Raw genomic sequence first — 21,978 nt, 5'->3', positions numbered from 1 at the left:
TAGGGGGAGTAGTCTTTAGCCAAAGACAAATTAAAGAAACATCCAGTAAGATATTCTATTTTGAGAGGAGCTGTCCTATTTTCTCATACTACCGACAGACTCAGAAATCTGTGCACAATTTAGCTCATTATTAGAACTAATTGGTGCCAGGCATTCCATCTTCTTTGATACGGCTAACCATGGGTATGAAATTTTCTGAGTTAATGAACCATAAAATGGATTAAGAACTTTCAAAGCGCAGTTCGTATCACAGCTTAATTGGAAGGAGTAGATTACTTGGCTTTTTAGGGATACAAAGGAAAGCCATGTTTCAGGGTGGAAAACCACATGCACAGCCACCTTCCCTGCCACTGGGGAGCTGGCAAATTTCTAATTTTGATGCCACAGACAGTGTCATTTGATGGCAATCACCTTCCACAAACGCTCCACAGCATGCTGTGCAGCTGGGAAGGACAGAAATGAGCTTTTTTCTCTGCATGCAGTACTTAACCATTCCTCCTGCGTAACGCCCTGAGGAGAGAAACTAATTAGTACAGCTCTCCCAACAAGGTCAGGGGAGCTGCTGAGCAGATAAAGTGCCGGTCAGAGTGGCTGGATCCTCCAGATGTGGCCAGCATAGAGATGACAGACCATCGTGCCCTACTGTGCGGTCCCAAGGGGTTTATACTGATCTCAGTCTAGTTGCTTTTTTATCCCTATTTGACACTGGTCTGTATGAGTAGATTTGTCCCCCTGTTTTCTTACCCATTGGCTCAGTGCAGTGTGATTTAGAAAATTTCCTCTGGCAGCAGCGGGGAAGGAGAGCCCTTTGCAGTGTCCCAGCACGTGGTGTTGGGTTGCAGGATCCCACTGAGAAACAGCTCACTGCGATGGCCCTGGACCCTGAGGTTACCAAGTGAAACAGAATATCCCCACGCACACCCCACACCGCCCCCCCTCCCTTACTGGTCAGCACTGATTTGGCACCATATTATACGGATTAAATAACCCCTCTTTCTTTTCGTGAGGTTAATGTTTTCCTGAGTGGGCATGGAGAAATCTGAAGCTTTTGTCCTTAGTAGCAGTAAGAGAGTATTTTTTTTCTTTCATTACCCAAACATTACGAACTTCTATGTTTCATCTGAGGATACAGCAACATACCATTTCATGTTATTACAGAACTTTGGTAATTGAAGTAATTTGTAATTAGACGGTGTACCCATTCAAAATGTATTTGGAAGGATGTATTGCATTACTAGGTGAATTCGATGGTTCTTCTCTTGTGTTGTGCAACCTCCAACCTCCAGAGAATTTCCAGGAAATTTCTAGACACAGAAAGTGGTGATGTGATCCTGGTTTTATGTGCTCTTCTAATTTGGCCACTCAGAGACTGGTCCTTCTCAGATGCCAGAAATATCCTGCAAGCCACAGTGTCGGCAATGGCTTTGCTCTTAAGTGCTATGCGCTGCCTTGCTGAGGAGTGCTACATTGCCAGGGGGCTCGTGCAGACAGGGGAGATGGGAAACAGTCGAGTCTAAAGGCCTGAGAGACCCTGTGTGGAACAATCACCGGAATTATGCACCCAGATTAGTGCTTGGTGCTGCTTTTCTGACCACAGTGAACAGCGTTTTGGAGATTCCCATAACGTGAGGTGAATGCCAAGAGCATACTATTAACCTGATGTCACGAGTTTTATCATTCCTTTGATTTTATTGAGGGAAATGTTCATAGTGTTCAAACACGGACACATGAGAACCTGAAATACTCTGCGACTTCACCAGGCTTGAGAGCGTCCCCATTTGAAGTTTGTTGCCTGAAAACACGTCACAAATGAGGGGAGCCTTCCGCCCGCACAGAATTTGCAAGCCATGCAGCGTCTGTGGTACCTTTGCAACACAGGCAGAGGGGGCATTGTGTTGCATTCAGCTACAGAAGTACCTCTCACACTATTTTGTTCTAGTGAGTGAATTAGCAAATTGGATTTGCTCCCTGTAGGAAACTATTACCTTGCCAATATGATAGGCCCAGGCAGGATCTCTCAGCAAAGCGTGTTTTAGCAATGATTTTGCTAGACTGGGTGTTCTACCTAAGGTAGGCACACAGAATAGGGCAAAACCCCCCTGTTTATATCACCCTAATCCTGGCCACAAACTGCTCCCCAGTTCCCCATGGGCTGGTACTGCAGGGTTTACAGACTACGCGACCCTGCCTCCGTTTACCTGTCTCATTCAATTCAAACGACCCTCTCCCCTTATTGATTTATTTAAAATATGGATTCCTAGCTCTTTGGTTACCCTTCCTCCTAGCTTAGCTTTTTTAAATGTAGTAATCAGTTTGCATTCCAGAATTCATTCGAAGAGACTTTGTTTTACTTTAAGGATTCAGAATCTGATGTCTCTCCGTCTTTCCCCCTATGCCGGGGTCAGGCGACAGGTTCCCGGCTTTGTAAAAACAACATTTCTCCTTCAGTGGCTCCTTACACTCCCGGGAGTAAAATATTCATTTATCGTTGCACGGAAAACATGACGCCGTGTGAGATGCACTGCTGCCTGTTGCACACGCTTGCAGTGAGTTGCGCGGCGCACCTCGGGAGCTTTTCTCTGCAATGACGATGGACACAGAGAAGCGCCCGGACGGCTCTGAGCCGGCTCTGGTACCCTGCGTGCCGGGCAGAGCTCCCGCCCCACTAACACCCCGACCGCACCAGTGCGAACCAGCGCCAGCCCTCACACCCTCCCCGGTGCGGCGGGCTCGCGGCAGAGGCCCCGCCCCTCGCGGCGCGGCCCCGCCTCCGCCCCGCTCTCCTGCCGCCGCCGGTCCTCCCCGGGCGCAGCGCGGGCGGCTGCCGGCAGGGGGCGGTGCGGCACAGGGGCTGGAGGCGGTGCCGCCTCTCTGTGCGCGCCGCGCGGGCCCTGCCGCCGCGTCATATGACCGCGGCGCGGGGGCGAGCCGGGCCGTGCGGGAGCGCGCGGGTGCCTGACAGCCGCCGCCAGTGCCCGGGCCCAGCGCCGCCGTCCCGGCCCGCCCGCCGCCACCATGCTGGCGCTGCTCTCCCGGCTGCTGGACTGGTTCCGCTCGCTCTTCTGGAAGGAGGAGATGGAGCTCACCCTGGTGGGGCTGCAGTACTCGGGCAAGACCACCTTCGTCAACGTCATCGCGGTGAGCGGGCCGCGCCGGGCCGGGGGAGGCCGCGGCGGGGCTACCGGGGCCTGTGGGCGCTGCGCCGTGTACGGGGGCGCCGAAGCCTGTGTGGGCCCTGCGGGACGGGGCTGGCGCCGGGGCAGCGGCCGGGCCGGGAGCGGCCTAGTGTCCGGCCGAGGCCGGGCCAGGCTCCCCCGGTATGCGGCCGTGGCTCGTACGGGCCGTAGGTTGAGCTGAGGTGGGATGGGGCTGTTCCGCCGGGATGGGAAACAGCATGTCTGCCCTTGCCGGGTGGGCTGGCAGGAGAGCCGGCTGAGCCAGCCGTGTGGCCTTGGCTGTGCGGTGCCTCCAGAAATCTTTGTGTGCGGTGAGACCCGCCGAGGCGCTGACAGCGACACCAGAGCACAGCTCTGCCGTGCTCCCGGGGCTGGGTTCAGTCAGCGTGCTAGTAATGGCTGGGCTCATGTTAGCACAGAGTGAAGAGGGTCTTCAGCTGCTTCTCCTATTTGCCTTTTTTCAGTGGTCCTCAGTAAACGATTTAAATGTTTCCCACTCACGGGTCTTTTTGCTTATCCTGGTTGCTGAAACTTGTCTTGAATAATCTGCTTTCTCTTAAGGTATGCACTAAGAAGTACAACTTCCAAGCCTAACAGCAGCAGGCTGCTGAACCTGAGTGTACTTATCTGATGATCTGCCTGGAGCAGATGAAAGAAGGGTGTGGGAATCCTCCTACATGAAGCTTTTTCCATTGTTGAACAAGATAAAGAGTGGCTTGCTTAAATGACTTAATTGGCTTCATCAGCATCCTGTTCTGCAGATGAATGTGACAGAAAACATTCAAAGAGACAAACTGGAATTTGGAAATCCTTGTAGGGAGACTGAAATGGGAAACTAGGGTCCCTTTTGGTTTTACAGGGAGCATGGCTGACTTGAGTTTAGTGCACCTAAAATGAGAAAGCTGATGTCTTCAACCTCAGACCTGAGCAGACCTTCAATGGTTTTTTGAGGCTGTCACCATAATATTGCTGCCTATTTTTATGAATGTATTTAAGTGTCACTTGAACGAGTTGTTGCATAGGAAAATGACTCTTATTCTCTCACAGTTATACATAATCCTTGTTGCATTGACTACTTATCAAAACATAACCAAGCTCTTGTGTACCTGAGGATGTTGGCACTCAGTGGGTTTTGTGATAATTAGGTGATATGGATCTGCCCTCATAAAAGGTAACTCTTCATCTGCATAGTTAGGTGGAAGTTGCAGGACTAACTTGTGAATGCCAGAAGCCTTTTCTTTCACACACAGCAGTGGCTGCCATTACCTCTGGGATTGGATTTCTAAAAACTGTACTCTGGAATTGTTGAACAACTTCAATCTGTGGCTGCTGAGCTGATACTGATATGTGTGTTCTTGCAACCTTGGGCACTGAGATTAGTCTGCAGGTTTTTTGTCTTCTGAAGTCCTGCATGGTGATGACACTTGACAAAGTACTGTTTTGCTCTTCTGTTTGTATAGTACCAGCAGCACATCTCCTTCAGAGAGTTTTCTGTGAAACTGTACTGCAGGTATGTGAAGTAGTACAGAAGTGTTGTAGTAGTTGCATGTCAGTTTAGTTTATCTAAATTGTCTCAAATGGTAAAAGTACTCCTAAGTAAAGCTGACGTCTGTATCCAGCTTGCTTTGCTAGGGGCTAAATCTTGCAAGGTTTCAACCGCACATTAGGATCACACCCAGAAATTTATCTGAGTAAGTGTCATTCAAGTAGCCTTGCAAAACTGCCTGAAATAGGGAAGTTGTTATGCATAATGACAGAGCCTAGCAAGCTGTTTTAGGTTTGGAAGTAGCAAGTCACATTTCTGAAGTTTTTAATTAAAGAATCTAGTGACTCTTTGCAAAAAAAAAAAAAAAAAACAACCACAAACAAAAAAACCAAAAAAAAAAACCCAAAAAACAAACCACCACCACCACCAAAAAACATGGGAAAAAAACCGAAAAAACAAAACCAAAAAACAAAACCAAAACAAAAAACAAAAAACAAACCCAAAAAACATGGGAAAAAAAGCCAGAGTTAGGCAAGTTGCTCAGATTTTTTATTATTGGTCTAAAAAAATAGTAGCATGAGCTTCAGTTATCAGTACAATATTGCCTTTTACAGAAGTAGTGCCATCCATGGCATGAAGAGCTAAGTTGTTAGTTGCTTTATTGACTGACTTGAATTCAGAGTGTGTATTTGGAAATGAGTGTTGGGACAAAATGAGTGCTCTCTGCAGGCCAGGTAGTGGTTTGGATGAATATAGCTGTTAAGCATTGGGATTCCATAAAACTAAAATGAAAGGAATGACACAGCAAGATGCTAGTCCTATAGAACGGATTTAAAGGCTGGATTACATACTAGGAACTTTGTATGGCTTACAAGGTTGCATTCTGACTAACAAAGGGCTGTTACCAGTCTCTTGACAGCAGCGAGTTTAATCTAATATAAATCTCTAATGTAATCTATGCCAGTCACATCAGGCATATGTAACTAAAGGAAAAACTTAAGCCAATTCCACAGGAGGCTTGATGCTGCAAATGAAGTGGAAAGGCCATGAAAGGCAGACAGTCCGGTTCTAGAATAGTCTTTTTCTAGGTTACTAGCTGGTTTGGGCCATATTTATTCCTCCAGTGTAAACAACCATTTAGTTTGTAATCAGACCAAACTGAGTTTGACTAGAAGGTTTAAAAACCAACCTTAGCAGTGAAATCTAGTTGTAGCTGTGTACAAGTAATGCAGCTTCTGCTTTGCAAAGGCACTATATTAGTCACTGTCTCTAATTAGATATTAAGCATAAGTTTTCCGTGTGTGTGAGTAAACTTGCTCACAAGGGAGGATATAATTTCTTCCTGGTCCTAATTTCCATAATGTAGATGGCCTGTGGCTCTTATTCAGAGAAACTGCATGTCATCCCGATATGACATCTTGAATTGTTGGCTTCTTATCTGAGGGCTTGAAATGCCCTTTATTTACTGGAGTCTGCAGTATCTTCTGTTGTTTGCATCTCTGCAGCTACTGTCTGTGACCAGGCTTTCATCAGACATGCTCTTGGAGCTGCAAGTTCCAGCCATGCTGGTGTGGAGAGGTACAAGAAGCAACTGAGCTCTGCAGCTGCGTGAGGCAACTGAAACATGACTCAAGTAAACAGACTCTGCTTCCCAGCTGCGTGCACTGTGTGCTGGGGAATAATGGGACACTTGCTCAGTTTCTAAAATGTGCTTCCAGGAAGGGTTTTGTTTCCTATTGTGAAGTCCTGCTTGAAGCCCAGGAGATTGACCCTTGATCCCAGCATGTGTTGCTGGAACACCGAAGCTCTGTAGCCTGATCCTCACTGGGCAGGAGAGAACTGCAGGGATGGGAGGGAGTCACACCTTCCTGATATGGTTGTCAGGTTTAAGAGCTAAACTCAACATGTTCTGTTTGTGGTGACAGGATAAATATCTCTTTTTTTAGGATTTGTGTCAAAACCTGAATTAGTGTGGTTTGTTTTTTAACTTTGGAATATCTGGTGAGCCTTTGAATGACGCCTTGGTTTCTAGAGGCAATTTTTTGAAGTGCCTCTCAACAAAAGATTACTTTGGCCAATTGAGGGCTGTGCCTTCCTTCTGTCCTCACAACTATTATAAGTAACTTTGACTTAAAGAAGCCACACTGAGAAGTGGAGAAAAAGATTGTTCTAAAGAGCTTCACTGCTGCTCTGATGCCTTCTGAAACACCCGGGTAGGTCCTAAATAGCCATATGTTGTCACTTCATACACACAGTAGTTAAGTGAGAAGGTTGATACATTTTTAAGTGAAGTGTTTCCTAATCGCAGAAGTCTCTTGAAATGGATTGCCTCACTTCATTGGTAATAAAGCTAATATGAGGTGACTCATACTTCAGTTAATACTCTTTTTTTTTTTTGAGGTCCTGCTTGCTGTACCTGAGATGGTCTGAAACAGGTGACTGAAATCAGAATCTACTATTTCCATCATGGCATTAAGCAATGCAAGAGCTTTAAGTGGTAATACCTGGAAAAAGATGCTTTCATGACTATCAGACACATGAAATGTCCTAAACTCTTACCTGTGTGACTTTTAGATAGAAATATGCCTTTTTAGGTCTTGTTTCACTGCTGTGTGGTAGTTGCATGATAAGCAGTCTATGTCCTTTTAGATATTCCATTGAAGTCAAGGTTAGGGAAATAAAAATTCATTTTCTTCAAACATTCATAGAAGCGCTGTTGTAAAGCCTTTCAGGAGACTGTTAGATCATGAGGATTGAAGCTTCTAAACTAGAGTTCAAGCTTCTGAATGCACTTGTCGGTTGAGGCTATGAATGTTGCAGAGGAGGCTTAGTGTAGGGGTAGCTTTATATAATGAAGCGACTCTGTTTTTTGGCTTTTTAAGAAGAGATTTCTGAGAGATGCAGCTTTTTTCTTAGTGTGAAAAGAAATAAATTTAGTGACAAATACTGTGACTTAAGGTAGTGTGCTAGTTCAGGTGGATTGGGAGTGTCCTGGCTGGAGTCCATGCTCCAGTGATGTTGTCTCCTAGTCAGCTAAGCTTGTTCATTATCTCTTCTAGATAACTGAAAAGTGTTATAGGTAAAGATAAAAATCATTGTGTAGTAACAAAGCCTCTATGGAGAAATTTGTCCAATAGCAGTAATGAATCATGATAGCTTTGTGAGATGCAAGCTAAAGGTTCCCTGACATTTTCTGTTGATATATAGAATCTCCTTGTGCAGGCCATGGAATCAAAATCTGGTGGCTGCGAGCTGATATTGAGGAGCATATGGATGGGCCAGTGTAGGCAGAGTGTTTGCAGTGACAGCGGGAGAGAGCTACAACTCTAGCTGGAAAGGAAGAAGAGGGAGCACCAGTTACACTGCTGAAGTTTTAGTTCTGCTTTTAAGGGTTCCTTTAATGTATTGAAATGGATTTATAAGAAAGGTGTGGGAAGCAGGAATTCCAGTCTTAATGTTCAGTTACTTGATCAAGCTGTGGACTTGGTGCTGAGAGTCTCGGAAGCATGAGTTCCTGAAGTTAGCAGTCTTCTGGCTGTAGCTTGTGGCTACAGAGAGGCAGATGAAGTAGCCAGAGTGTGGTTTGGTTGCTTTTATTTTTTTTCCCCTTCACTCTCAAGACAACTGGAAACAAGAGATTTACTAAGCAGTTTCAATATTAAAAAAGACTTAACTTGCATCCTTTGTTCGCTTCTGGGATGTTGGGTGGTAAGTTCAATGCTTGTCCTAAGTCTTCTCATCCTACCCTCTGGGAAAGGAGCTGTAGCTGTAACTGGGTGGTTCCTGGAGCAAGACTGCAGTGGGTGCTGGCTGACAAACCTGCCCCTGCTCCCTGGGGGGCTGAGGGAGAGGCCACACACCAGAAAGGCCAGCTGCAAGTTACAGGTGAAGAGCAGTGCTTGTGAAGATGGCTGTGCTTTAGCGTGGGTGGTGGTTCAGAGCCCACGTGTTGCACTAAAATCATGTGATTGGGTTCTCCAGAAGCTTGCAGTATTGAAAAGGAGCATCTCTTAAACCAGGAGGCCTAAAGGCTAGTCTTGCAGGGTTTTTTCTGCCTGTGGTCTCTGAAATCTGGTCTGTTTAGTTTCCCTTTATCTTTTACACAGGGGCTAGAGTTCACTTTGTTTTGTGATTTTCAGCAAACAGTGTGTATTAATGCTGTGTGGTCTATATGACCTCAGAGCTAATGGCTTAATTAATAATAGCTTCTTGTACGCAAGGCTGATCTTCAGAGAGCCTGGTTGAAGTACAGTGTCTGCCTATTGGTATATTCACGAATGCTAAAATCGTATGCTGTTGCTAGATTTGCAAGCATCTACTCTTGCTGTCCTTGATGAGTGTTGCAGCAATGCTACTGTGTATGACAACAGCCAGGCACTTTCAGATCAGGAATTGAAAATATTTCTGTGCTTATCAAACTTGTTTTAAAGCCGATGCCTGTTTTAGAAGGAGAAAGCATCGTTTTGTGAACACATGATGATAGGGCTGAGTAGTCTGCTCTTGGGGGGACAGGGAAGTCTAATTCAAACAGAACAGGCTACTAATAAAAGCATTTTCTTGTTCTGCTGTTTGAGTAGCTTTTGCATATTAATACTCTAAGATGCAGCTGAATTCCTGGCTTTTTTTCATCTGTAGAGGTAGTAAACAAAAGCCCTCTAAATTCTGAGGTTAGAGAACTGTTTCTGGGCCAAGACAGTTGGATACAATAGCAGAGCCTATCAAAGGAAATCACTGCCTGCTAGAAAAATCTGTTACAGTGGTTTTAACCATTTTTTGACCTGTCTTAAAAGATAAGATGCCTTCCAGTTGCTTTCTTTAGGTACACTAACCGTGAACAGAGGAACATCCATACTTGTATCAGAGTAAGGTCTTTCAAATGAAGATCTGAGTTGATCGATATGCTCAAAACCTGCGGTCAAATGTGCCTTTCAAAGCTGTAACGTGCCCACCTCACCTGACAATCCACAGCCTCCAAACTTCCTATAGAGAGAAAGGGTGTGCTTGTGTTGTGGAGGCAGCTCCCTGAAGGCAGCTGCTGCCTCCTTCTGTTTCTGACGATTCAGAAAGCATTTCAAATAGTGCTGGTTTGTCTCACCTACAAAGCAGAGTACAGAAAGACGAAACTCAAGTTGTAACTGAGTGACTCTGTAGTGTAGTTTTTAAGCAAGTCAGAACAAGTTGTTATGCCACCTGGATGTGTAGCGTGGGTAGAGAGTACTTGGAAGGTGGTATAAGGTGCAGCAGCTTTACTGAAGATTCTGTAAAATCTTCCTTGTGGTGGATCACAGTAATTTTATTAAATGTTACATTACACACGTGGCAAATGAGGTACTGCTACAGTCTGAAGGAACCTGTATCCTGAAAGAGCTGTGAGAGCATGAGCTATTGATAGGAACAGCTCTCGAGTGAAGAATCTGGAAGTATCTGAGTGGGAACGGCTGTCAGCGTATGGGGTAACACGAAGCAACACTGAGAGCTGGAGGTTCAGGGAGTGCTTGGGAGATGTTTGGTTAGAAGATGTGGGTGTAGGGTGTGACTGGGGTGGCAGGAATGTGGTGGTTCTTGAGCAACCATGGCACGCTGACCCTTCAAAGGCAAGATTGGCAGTGCAGGCGTTATGAACTGAACTGCATCAGACACGGGAGGCATGGTTAACCCTTGTTGGAGCTGCACATAACCAAACTGGCTGAAATGGCCAAGTTATACATAGTTTTTTTTGGACAGGAATGGGAAGCTTGTAAACAGGCATTCAAGTTACGCACCTACCTTGCTAAGCTAGCAGAAAGGTTAGAGTAGTTTCTGAAAGTGCTTCATGAGGTTGATACATGCTCTTCTGTGTAGTTTAAACAGTTGAGACCTCTTTGAGAACACAGAACACATGCCTAATGAGATTTAAGCTGTCCATTTTGCACATCACTGTTTCTATTCTTGCATTCCATGGATTCAAGGACTTTCTTTTTTACTCCTTTTAAAAGAAGACTGTTAATCTGCATAGCCATGCATCTGGAAAGCAAATGTTAAATGTGAAAAATTGCTACCTGTTCAGGGGGCTTCTGCCTTCAAATCCAAGCTCTGGATGTATTTCCGTTTTGGAGGTCAACAGCAAGATCAGACTATGATTTAACTGAAGGACTTGGCCACATAAGCCCAAATGAGACTGCTATAATCTGTGTGTTTTCAATTGACTTCTAGTGTTTATCAGCATTATACTGGACTCTATTGTGTGAAGCTTGCAGTTTTGGTTTGCTGGTGGAAGATCACAGGGTTTCAGGGGAGGTGAGGTAGGGGGAACAAGCTGAAGGAAGCATGGACTTCCATGCATTGGAGTGAATGACAAAGCATGAGGATTGCAAGCTGGTCATCTTCTGGTTGCAAACTCTGAGCACTATGTACTCAAAGCATGTCCAGTCAGACTTAGGTACTGCTTCCACCTTGAGCAGTTGGGCCCGTACTCTATGGGGTGATGTGATCTCTTTTGCTTCATAGATCCTAAAGGGCTTTTAACTCAGGCTGGCTTCTCTGGGCAACATCAGGGTAGAGAAGCAGACTCTCTGCTGCTATGATATCAAACCCTAATTAAACAACTGAATGCATTTGAGTTGACCTTTTTTCCAAATCTGTTTGACTGACTGGTTCTTTCACACATAATGAATGTAGTGAGATACATAATGATCACTGTGGCTGAGATTGACCTTCTGCCAAGTAGGCACAGGGGCATTGGAGAGAGGTGCACTAGTGTTGATGATACTTGTTATGGCTCCTGGGTTAGCTACAAGAGATAGCTGTGAACTCGGCTTTCAAGCTGTTACAGATAAAAGTGTAACAGATAATAAAACATCTGTCACTAGAGAACCTCTTCAATACAACACTGTTTTATAGCAGTTATGTCAGACCTTAAGGTGATGCTGAACTTCTGGAGAAAATGGCCTGAAATACTCTCCAGTTGCATTTCAGTTGCCTCTTCCACAAGCTGGACACTGTAGCCTAGCAGGAAGCAGACCTGTCAGGTCCTTCCACTTTCCAGCCTTTTAAAACTCCTCAGGGAGTCAGCCCATACCTGTGGGTTGGAGGCTTACTCCACAAGAGTGATTTATTGCAGTAAATGTTGTCTGTAGAGTAGCTTGCATCAGAGGAAAACCTTCTGGATGTTTCTAGCTTCCAGGTAACTAGGTGATCCTGATATACAGAACTTGGCTCTAGCAGAAGTAGATGAACGGCTCTTTACCTATACTTGCCTGGCTGTCCAGCTGTTAAGCTAGGCAAAGCACTTCTCCCCAACTTTGCTCCCCTGGTTACCTCAAGGCTTGAAAAATTATTTAAGTGCTTGTAAGAAATGACTTGACTGACTTCACGCAAGGTTCAATACACATGAATATAACATCTACAACTTCTTGGCTATAAAGCCTTCTGTTGGAAGGCAAATGGTTAGGAAAAGCTTATGGTATTTTACTATGTAGACTAGCTGTATCAGATAAGTGCTAAATTTAACTTTCTTTTTTTCCAGTCAGGTCAATTCAGTGAAGATATGATTCCTACTGTGGGCTTCAACATGAGAAAAGTTACAAAGGGTAATGTTACAATAAAGGTATGTCACCATCATTGACTGTCTCTTTTAAAACCCATGCAATGCTTTTTTTTCAGCTTCCAGTTTAAAATTGATACGTTTGCTCTGTTTTCTTCTCACCATTGGGACAAACGTAGGAAACTGAAGAGACTTAGCTAAATCTGTCAAATAGCTTAAGAATACACTAGTGTTTATTTATGGGATTTCTTTAAATGAGAATCTGTGTGTGATTTCCAGGTTCGTGGACTATTTAAAGCAGTGTTGTGATAATGCTATCTGGCTTTAATCTGAGTTAATTTGCACATGTTTAGGGCCATCTGCTCATCAATATTGCTTAAGGGCAGGCTTACATCAAAAGCAAAGTTTTAAGTCAATATATCTTACTGCATTTTCATGTATACCACAGTGTATAAGTGTAGTGCACAGGTGTGTTCTTGCATCTGGTACAAGATACTGTATTTTGAATCTTATGCTACTGGGCCTGCAAGCTTTGAGCAGCTGTACCAGGGATTATTTCCACTCTAATGTGCAAGAGGTCCTGTGGCTGGCCTAAGGAGGAAAGAAAAACTGTATTCTTGTCTTACCTTTGCATGATACATTTAAACATAGTGCATGGCTAAATTGTCTCTTTCCCCTTAATTTAAGATTTGGGATATAGGAGGACAACCGCGATTCCGAAGCATGTGGGAGCGATATTGCAGAGGAGTTAATGCTATTGTGTAAGTGTTGTCTTTCTTCAGCTAGTACTGAAGTTTAAATCTGCTTTCTCTTCTGTGTGTAGCCTTTCTAACAGTGCATGCTTGACTCAGTAGTACTCATTTTAATTTTGAAACTGTACTGCAGCCACATTGGCTTTTTTTTACACTTAAATTCAGAGCTTAAGATGGGTTATTTTCTTATCAGATCATGAGTACTATCTTCTACTTCATGTCTGAACTGGGTGGCTGTGCTGTCTAACTGAAAGAATCTTTAATCTATGCTGATCTTAGAGAATTTTCTTTAAAAGAACTAAATTCTTTGCTCAGAAGACCTGGCTTCATTTAAAGTCTTGTTGAATGTACTCAAAACTGACAGTGTAAAGGAAAAATTGCTGTTTCTAAAGTAGTTCAGTCTCACTGACCTAACCTTAAATTCTCTTTAAAGCTACATGGTAGATGCTGCAGATCGTGAAAAAATAGAAGCCTCTCGAAATGAGCTGCACAATCTTCTAGACAAGCCACAGTTACAAGGAATCCCTGTAAGTAATATTGCCTTACACAGTGTTAAACTTGCTTGAGGATTATGCGTAACTCTAGCAGCTCTGAAGTCTGGCTTGAACTCTTAACTCAAGTGTAAGACCTAACCTTACTGGTTAGTAGAAGCATGAACAGTACCGGCCCTTAGTGCCTTATGACAAATTGTTGTTCTCAGTGGTCTTATTCTTGTTCAGTGCCCACATAAAAACATATAAAATTGGAATAGTAGTTTAGAGTATTCCACAGTACAAGTTTGTGCTCTCTTGTAAGCCGGAGTGTGGTACAGAAAGTACCACAAACAGTAAGTTTGGGGACTCTCAGCTGAAAGTCTACTGGGATTGTTCTCACTCTTATCAGCTTGCTTTTTGTGCATAACAGGTTATTTATACCCCCTCTTTCCCTGTGCTGAGGTTAATGTTCCTTCTTGGTCTGGCTTAATAGTGAATGTGCCATTCCACGAGATTAAATAGCCTAGCGCAAACTGCTTGTCAGGCTCCCCTGAAGTTTCTTGTTTGTGTGGGGTGGGTTTTGTTTTGTGTTGGTTGTGTTTAAAAACAAACAAAAAACCAAAACACTAAAGCTGCAACTGTATCTTTCTGCTCTTGGTTTCAGGTTCTAGTACTTGGAAATAAGAGAGACCTTACTAATGCTCTGGATGAGAAACAACTAATTGAAAAGATGTAAGTCCAACCCTTCCTAAGAGAGGCTACTTTAACTCAATAAATGAGTTCATGTACATAGGGTGGTTAGATCAAGAAGTTTGAATTTGAAAGTAGAAAATCCAGCAACAGGAGGTAACTGAAAATTCTGTGGAGAAGATTAAGTGGAACAGTTTAGATTCTCTGTATAATAGTCCTTGTTATAAATGAAGTGTGTGATGAAATGTTCTCTCTTTCATAGGAATCTTGCTGCTATTCAGGACAGAGAAATCTGCTGCTACTCAATTTCTTGCAAAGAGAAAGATAATATAGGTAACTATTAACCTACAATGCCAAGCATTATGAAGAGCTGTCAGAGGATGGCTTGGGGGTTTGTGACTTCTTAAACACAAGCTTCCTGGTTTCCAAAAACTGGTGACAAGTCCAAGAATGATGTGTAAGTGCACCAGTTATAGTCAGTATGACTCTTGATAGCAGTGAGGAAGCTTGACTGCTATTAAAGTTGTAGGGGTTGTAGTTATCAAAACATGTCGGTCTCCTGTGAAATCTGCTACTTGCCTTTAGTTAGTGTGCAGCAAATAGCTGACTAGTCTCACTGTTAGCTTGGCCTAAATAATTTTGTACTTCTATCAGGTACTCTCAATTCTGCCTCTCTTCATGAGGGTGGCAAGTGCTTGCAGCAAGTTTTTCATCAACAGTCATTCCCTTGAAATAATCATCTTCCCTTACTGCCTTGTCAAAGCAGTTCATGTTGTGGCCTATGCTATTCACTACCCCACACTGCCAAACAGTAATTATTTTTCTGGTGCTGACATCGATTGCTTTAGAGTATCTGGAGTTCAAAGAAACCATGGCACTGTGTAATACCCAGTACTTGAGATTAGTATTGTAAGTAAACTGAGTAATCCCAACTGAATGGAAAGATGGTACTTAACAGCACTTGCAGTCCTCCTCCTGCTGCCTTCTGTGGCTGCCATGAGATTAACACTGGTTCACTGGCAGGCTAACATGAGTTTACTGGAGAGGGGCACTTCAGGCTGATGGTCACAGGAACAAGCTACAAAGCACACTAGAACTGCTTTATATTAAGGACTCAACTTCTTTTCAGGAAAAAGGAGCAGCCTGTGGAATTCTTTTGGTTTCTTATCCAAGAAGCCCCTGTCACCTTACCGTCAGCTAAAGGTTGAAACATGGTGGATAGGAGAAGCGGATACTCCCTTCTGTCGTATCTCCTGCACAAGGCTCAGAGCGCAGCTCAGCATCACTGATGCTGTAGGGAGGCTGCTGCGTTGCCCTGGTACAACACTAGTGCATTGCACTTCCTTAGGAAACCCTCTTTCAAGCACAGGAGAGCTTGATGCCTCATACTATAGCGCTAAACTAACTCTTCTCATCAGATGAGGAGAGGCAGACTGGCCAAACAGAGTGATGTTGATCTAAAGGTGATTACGTGAGACATACAGAAGTGTCAGATTAAGGGATGTATTTTTCTTAGAGGTGTAGTTGACTGAGGGACCAGGATGTCTGGGGCAGTTCCTTTAAACATTACTTGAAGGGTACTGGAATGTTATAGGACTAAATCACAGGCAACAAGCATTCAGAAAAACCATTCTGTTGACCTGTCTTGGGTCCTTCTCTAGAGGAGGGCTGGGTATTCCTGTCATGTATTTGAGGACACTGGCATACCAAAGCAATGCCAGTTATACAAATACAAATAGGCACTTGAATATGGAACTTCTTTTCTCTCTCTCTTTAGATATCACGCTTCAGTGGCTTATTCAGCATTCAAAATCTAGGAGAAGCTGAAGTCTTCCTGGAATCTCCAATACCTGTTGGCCATAATCTCAATTGTCCACTTCCCTCCATAATGAGATACTACCCAAAAATCCTGTATCAAGAATCTGCCTTTTCACGGTTCATTTCTCATGTGCACTGCTGAAGACTTGTATTCCTGTTCTGTCACAAAACAACTAGAGTTGTCATGATACAGTCAGCACAAATATTTATTTTACAACCATCTATGGTGGGAGGGTTGTGGGGGGGCTTTTTAACAAAAATCTCTACCATGTTAATTATGATGGTACACTCTGTTCTGGTTTTTCAGGGCCAGGTTTTTATATGATTTTCAGCAACTGTTTTATTTCTAGTGTTTAGTGGCTTGAAGATGCTGATGCCTGACAGCATTAAGATTCTGTAAGATGCCACACACAGTAGATAGAAAACATTTAAGCGTGAGTTGTGGGATACTGATTTATCTCACAGATGCATGTGATGTGTGTACGTAAGCAGAGAAATGGAAACTGTTTGCAGAGGGGAGCACAAGGCGTAGATCAGCATCACTCATCTACAGCTGAGATCTTACCCTGTCACTTGAAAAAGAAAACTCTGATGATGAATTAGGAAAGAGTCAAATGTTTAAAATAATTTTGTTGCTTTTGCTTAACATTTGTGTGGGGGATGGGAATGGACTGTTCTCTCAAGCTTTCACAAATTGGAGTATTCCAGCATGAAAACAAATTGCCAGGAACATCAGACTTTGTTCAAATACATTTTTCTATCTACAGATGCTAGTGGTCTCTATCTGAAACCAGAACACACATTCTGAGCAGCTGCATGACACTTAAATTACTGATGTTTTTGTATGGAGTCAGTTGTTGACCTTTAGCACAATATCAGTGTAATTGCCTAGTGTCTCTCCTTCTCATGAAATGGCTGGGCACAGTTTCAGCTGGTGCTATGGAACATCTGGGCTATTGTGACAACTCTAGACCTGCCTGCTTTCTTGATGTAACCATGTGCAAAGTCTGTAAGTTGAAAGATGAAATGTTCTGCTGTGTCAAAGCACAAGAGAGCCAATGAATTGATCCTGTTTCTTGACTAGCTCCTACAGTATAGGGAAATATGTATAAACTAAAGATTGTAATGTTTTCGTAGCTTTACTTAATGACTTCAGTGTATTTAAAGGGACAGATGTTAAGACTGGTTTGTTCATGCAGTAATGTCAGTGTAGCTCACTAGTGTATGCAAATACATGGCACACCTGCTTGCGTTGCCTCACACTGTGTGTGATTCTGCACCTAAATGTACTTGGCGTTGTGTCGGAGTCTTTGGTTAGAAGCACTGTTTAGTCCATATCAGTTATAACAAGCCAGTTTTAATTTAGACTGCCATGGCCTTACCGTTCTGTACCAACTCTGGCACTGTTGCACAGACACTACATGCTGCCTGCGTTCAGTCTGAACTTGCATTTTAACTTTTTGTCCCCTTTCAGTTCACTGAAGCATGATTTCAATTAATTCATACTCTGGTGCTGTAGAGGAGAGGGTATATTAACTTGCTACTGTAGTCTCTAGTTCACCAGGAACTGCTACAGTTACTTTTATTTAGCAAACTTGCTTGTGCCTAAAATAAGGAAACTAAACTAGAATGTGTGAATCTTTGTGGGGGACCAGGTCACCGTATAGTTAACTGGCCTATAGCTAAACTTGATGTGTTTGGTGTTTATATACTTCACTGCTTTCAGCATTTATGGCATCCAAACACTACCAATTGTTAACCTGTGCATTACTCTCTGCATGTGAACAACTTATACAATTACTGAACTTTGTAAATACGTGAATTTTTTATTTAGGTGGATGCATATGTTGGTTTACTGGTCTTCAGCTTTATTCAATAAACTTATGTTTTGAGGGTTGTATTGACACTTAACTGACTGACTGGAGTTGATGTGGCTTAACTCATGGCAACACATTACAGGGTGTCTGTCTCTTGGTAAATACCTGAGCTTCTTTATGTGCTGTGGTTCAACTATTGAAGAGAAATGCCTATAAAACTACCTTTCAGGCCTGGGGCTTTCTCAGCTTGCATGAGCAAGCTTAGCTAGTCATTCGCAACAGAGCTCAGTGCTTTGCAGTGTTTATGAAAAGCACTGATCAGCTGAAGGGTCTTAAGCAGGGGCAGCCTTTTGGAGCTGTTTTCAGGAGAAAAATGTGTGTGTGTGTGCAAGCTTTTTCTTGTTGTCAAGCTTAGAATAAAACCTTTGCTTTTCTAGCGCAAGTGCCAGATCTAGCAGTGCCTGATCATTCACTGCTAATTAAAGCATAGAGTTTCTTATCTCATTGGAAAGTGAGGCTTTTGTTGATGGAGGTTTTCAACAAAATCTTTGTAGCAACTTTAATCTGAAGTTACACTGACTGTTCTTCCCAGATGCTTTGCTGCAGCTTCTCTTGGGTCACTGATTGACTTATAGGAATGTATGTCAACATCTTCCAAGTAATGGTAACTAATGGATTTCTTTTGTTCCCAGCCTACCTCCATCTAAGTTTTCAAACTTACTGATCGCTAACAGGTTATTTTCAGGCCTGAATATTGGTCAGTTAGCATCCTCATGTGTAACTGGTGGGAATGGCTGATGAACTGTTGAGTAAAAGATCATGTGCATATTTCTTCAGTTGATGGGAGTTTCCTGCATGCAAAACAAGCTACCTGGAGTTAACGTTCAAAGCAAAATGCCTCTACGTGCAAAATCTGAAAATAGTGTAAGATTTGTCATCCTGGTTGCTCTGATACTGGTACTAATCACTTAAATCAGCTGTGGTGTGAACTTGGCCAACAGCTGTTTGCTTGACATGGTATTTCAGTAACAGTTTCTACTTCTAAATATATATATGGCAAGGAGAGGTACACTGGCCACCTATGATGTGTGTACTCTAAAAAGTACCTTTGTGTTACTTCACAGAATGACTCCACTGAGGTTTTCACAGCTGTTCTTGTGCAGACCTTCCAGATGCCTTTAGTTATTCATGTGGCAGAAATTTAGACCTTGAAGAGACTATTTGAATCCAATGCAGAGGTTTACACTCTGTTTGCTTGATTAACTTTCCAACTACCTAAATTTCAAAACAGAAGGGAAGTGTAGGAAGTCTTTCTAGAGAAATGAGCTGTTCTCACCATCTTCCAGCCTTTGACTGAAAAACTCACTCGTCTGGCACAGTTATGCCCAAGGTTAAACCTTTTCTGTTCTAATAAAGTTGTGGAGCCTAAGACAGGCATTGGCGGTGTTGTCTGCTGAACTTGGATGCTGTGGCTGTGTTCTAGAAATCTATTGGGCCAATCTGATCTCTTACGGTGATTACTTGTCTTGGGCTCCATAGTGAGCCTGGACTGTAAAAAGACAGTCCAGTCTTGACAGAAGTTGCTTTTGGGGACATACTTTGGTAACAAATTATTGTACTTAAACATCAATAGTTGTAGTCCTGAAACTTTCTTCTGATGTATCTGCAGTAGGCCTTGACCATTAGCATGATGAGAAAACTGGGTCTTGTGAAAAGTTAAATACTGAGCCAGAGAGAACTCTTGGTCATGAATATGTGTGGAAGTTAGACACCAGTCATACCTTTGTGACCTCATGCTGTGTTAGTGTTGTGTGGCGTCACGATAATTTAAAATAGCTGTCAACTCTCAATACTTGTTGTTGGTTTTGTTCAGTACAAGTGATCACTCTTGCTGAGCAGAGCGCAGCGTGTCTCTAGACCAGACTGGGGAGAAATGTTTGTGTGTGCGCCCACAGTGCTGGGCTGTGTGAAAGTTTTCCCTGGAATGTTAATGTCCTGGCAGCTTCTGTGTGGATGGTGGAGTGCAGCATAATTCTCATCATCACCCCGAGTACAGCTGAGTGTCTGTGCAGCTGCACAGAGCAATTCTGCCCTGCTACTTACCAACAGGAAAAATGTGGAGCTGTTTCATGATCTGTGGGACTAATAATCCAGTTTCTTATTGATTTGTGTTTTCTCTTTGCATTTTTGTGGTGACAGGTTGGGAAGATGGTCCTTTTAGGATGCTGACATATAAAACTGTGTAGTTTTCACTTTCTGGTAGAAGAAAGGAGGCCTCAGAAAATGCCTTAAACAGTCTTCTCTGGTTAAATTAATATAGGAATGTTGTGCAGGGATCTATAATAACTTGAAGTATGATTTAGCTGGATTATCAAGCTTTTAACTTTTCTAAGGTTTAATTTTACAGTTACTGTGGCTGTGCAATGGCATGTCATGATTTGCTTTGTGTGTGTTTGCTGAATGTGAAAGAAATGTGCTTCCTCCCGGTAGCATGTTCCAGCACTGCTCCTTGCCCGTTCACGTTTGCACTGACCCTGACTAGAGAGCGCTGTGTAAATTCTAAATAAGGGGGTGTAAATTAGGATATTTAAGCTGTTTTGCTAAGAGCGGTGCATTGCCGACTACACAAACAGCAAAGCAATGAATCATGTTAAAGGATATGTAATGTGTGAATGCCAGAGACTGGTATGTGCTTCAGGATTTCTGTTCCCAAAATGTGGGTATAAAACGACTTGTCTCACTGAATCGTAAACCTTCATTGAGTACTCTGTGGCTCTAGAACTACAGATGCTGAACGTTAAAGTATCCTTGGTGAAACATTGGGGTTTTCTTTTATGTGTCACTTGAACAACAAACCTGGAATGGCACTCGAAGGGGGTATGCACGTGCCTTTTCTTAAAGGAGAAGTAAAATATTTGATGTTTTTGTTTCAGTCACAGTGGAAGGTGGGTAAGTAGACCTTTGTGCCAAGATTAGTGCCTTTTACTTATGACATCACAGGCTTTATTCTGTTAAAGGCAACATCTACAATTGTGATCATTTTGAAGTGCTTCAATAAAAGTGTTGTTGAAAAAAATGGTTTTGCATATTCATCTGTAGATGTACAGCTGCTTGTATTATTGTTAGAAACATATAAGAAGGCCTCATTACCAAATTGTGGGAAACAGTGTTGCACTCAAGCTCAACTAATAAACACATCCATGCTCAAGTTTAATTTTTAAAATCATCTGTGAAAGGAGCAAGCAGGTTGACTCATTGAAGCGATCTTCTGACAATGAAGAGAGGAGGTGGTAGTGCTTCCGTGAGGGCAAATACGTGCAAGTAATTAATTCAAGAAGTCTTTCTTGGCCTTCACATTTTAAACATTGTTGTAAAACAGTGATCTCAAGTATATGAACGAGACTAATTCTAAATGAATTCTAAATTTCATGTTTTTGTTTTAAAAAGTAAGTAGTTGAATGCTGTTGCCCGGTTGATGTTTGGTCAGTGTGTGCTGTGTGTCAGCAGAGTGGTTTCTGTGGAAACTGGTCAGAGTGTTAACTAAGTATCTTGAGAGGGTGACCATAACCCTTGTGCTCAGTGGGGGGCAACTTTCTGAGTAGTTGGTTCATGAAACTCAGTTGATTATTTCTGATTACAGCTTTGGCTTAGATGCTGAAGGTGTTTTGTTGGTCTCATTTTGTGTTTCTCTCTGAAAAGACCTGTCAGGAAGAAGTTCGTAAACCATGTTTTTCAACAAACCAAGGAACTATGTGAGTATAGAAAGAACAAGCTATTGTGGTGTGTGAAATTTGAAGCTAATCTTGATTCTTCCAAGAATCTCAGAGTGAAGTTAACTGTAGGTTGCTTCTGTATTACTCTGTTCACTTGGGATGTGGAAAAATATTTCAGTCTTTTCAGTAATGAGGAATTGCCTTCATTATTTAGTCAAGAATCCCCTTCTTGATGTGAATATGTAGTATTTCTGGTGCATAAGGGGAAAGACATTAAAGAGATGCATGCATTCCACAGTTTAAGGAACTGAAAGAGCAACCTCAGACTGTGATGTTTGAACAGGCCTAGAGGATTTTAAGAGGAGTCAACATACAGAAGTCTCGATGGACTACTGAACTGTGACTTAGATTTACGCGTTCTGCTGTTTCTGTTGCAAAGAATGGAAAAATTAAACAGCAAGATCTGACTTCTGGAATAGAAAGTATAAAATACATGCTGAAGGCAGCATTATTGTGTGGTTTGCTGTTTAT

The 21,978-nt window shown here is 42.9% G+C and overlaps 1 protein-coding gene across 1 annotated transcript; it reads left to right on the top strand.

The window, feature by feature from the left end:
- Nucleotides 1-2,922: 2,922 nt before the first annotated feature.
- On the top strand, nt 2,923-17,828 carry ARL8B (ARF like GTPase 8B). The gene is made up of 7 exons (XM_065845410.2): nt 2,923-3,138; nt 12,167-12,247; nt 12,872-12,945; nt 13,370-13,463; nt 14,074-14,141; nt 14,362-14,432; nt 15,877-17,828. Exons 1-7 carry the CDS (start codon nt 3,016-3,018, stop codon nt 15,924-15,926), a joined length of 561 nt encoding a protein of 186 aa, XP_065701482.1. The 5' UTR covers nt 2,923-3,015; the 3' UTR covers nt 15,927-17,828.
- Nucleotides 17,829-21,978: the final 4,150 nt, after the last annotated feature.

Source organism: Patagioenas fasciata, chromosome 10 (assembly GCF_037038585.1).
Source record: "Patagioenas fasciata isolate bPatFas1 chromosome 10, bPatFas1.hap1, whole genome shotgun sequence".
In the NCBI taxonomy this organism is placed as follows: domain Eukaryota; kingdom Metazoa; phylum Chordata; class Aves; order Columbiformes; family Columbidae; genus Patagioenas; species Patagioenas fasciata.
Note: the sequence above shows the minus strand (reverse complement) of the source record. Positions and strands in the feature narration are given on the sequence as shown.

Excerpts from the sequence above, each read along its gene's own strand:
- ARL8B (XM_065845410.2), top strand. The coding sequence starts at position 3,016 with ATGCTGGCGCTGCTCTCCCGGCTGCTGGACTGGTTCCGCTCGCTCTTC. Across the intron at positions 12,248-12,871 it reads AGGGTAATGTTACAATAAAG|ATTTGGGATATAGGAGGACA; the intron begins GTATGTCACCAT and ends CCTTAATTTAAG. Across the intron at positions 13,464-14,073 it reads CACAGTTACAAGGAATCCCT|GTTCTAGTACTTGGAAATAA; the intron begins GTAAGTAATATT and ends TCTTGGTTTCAG.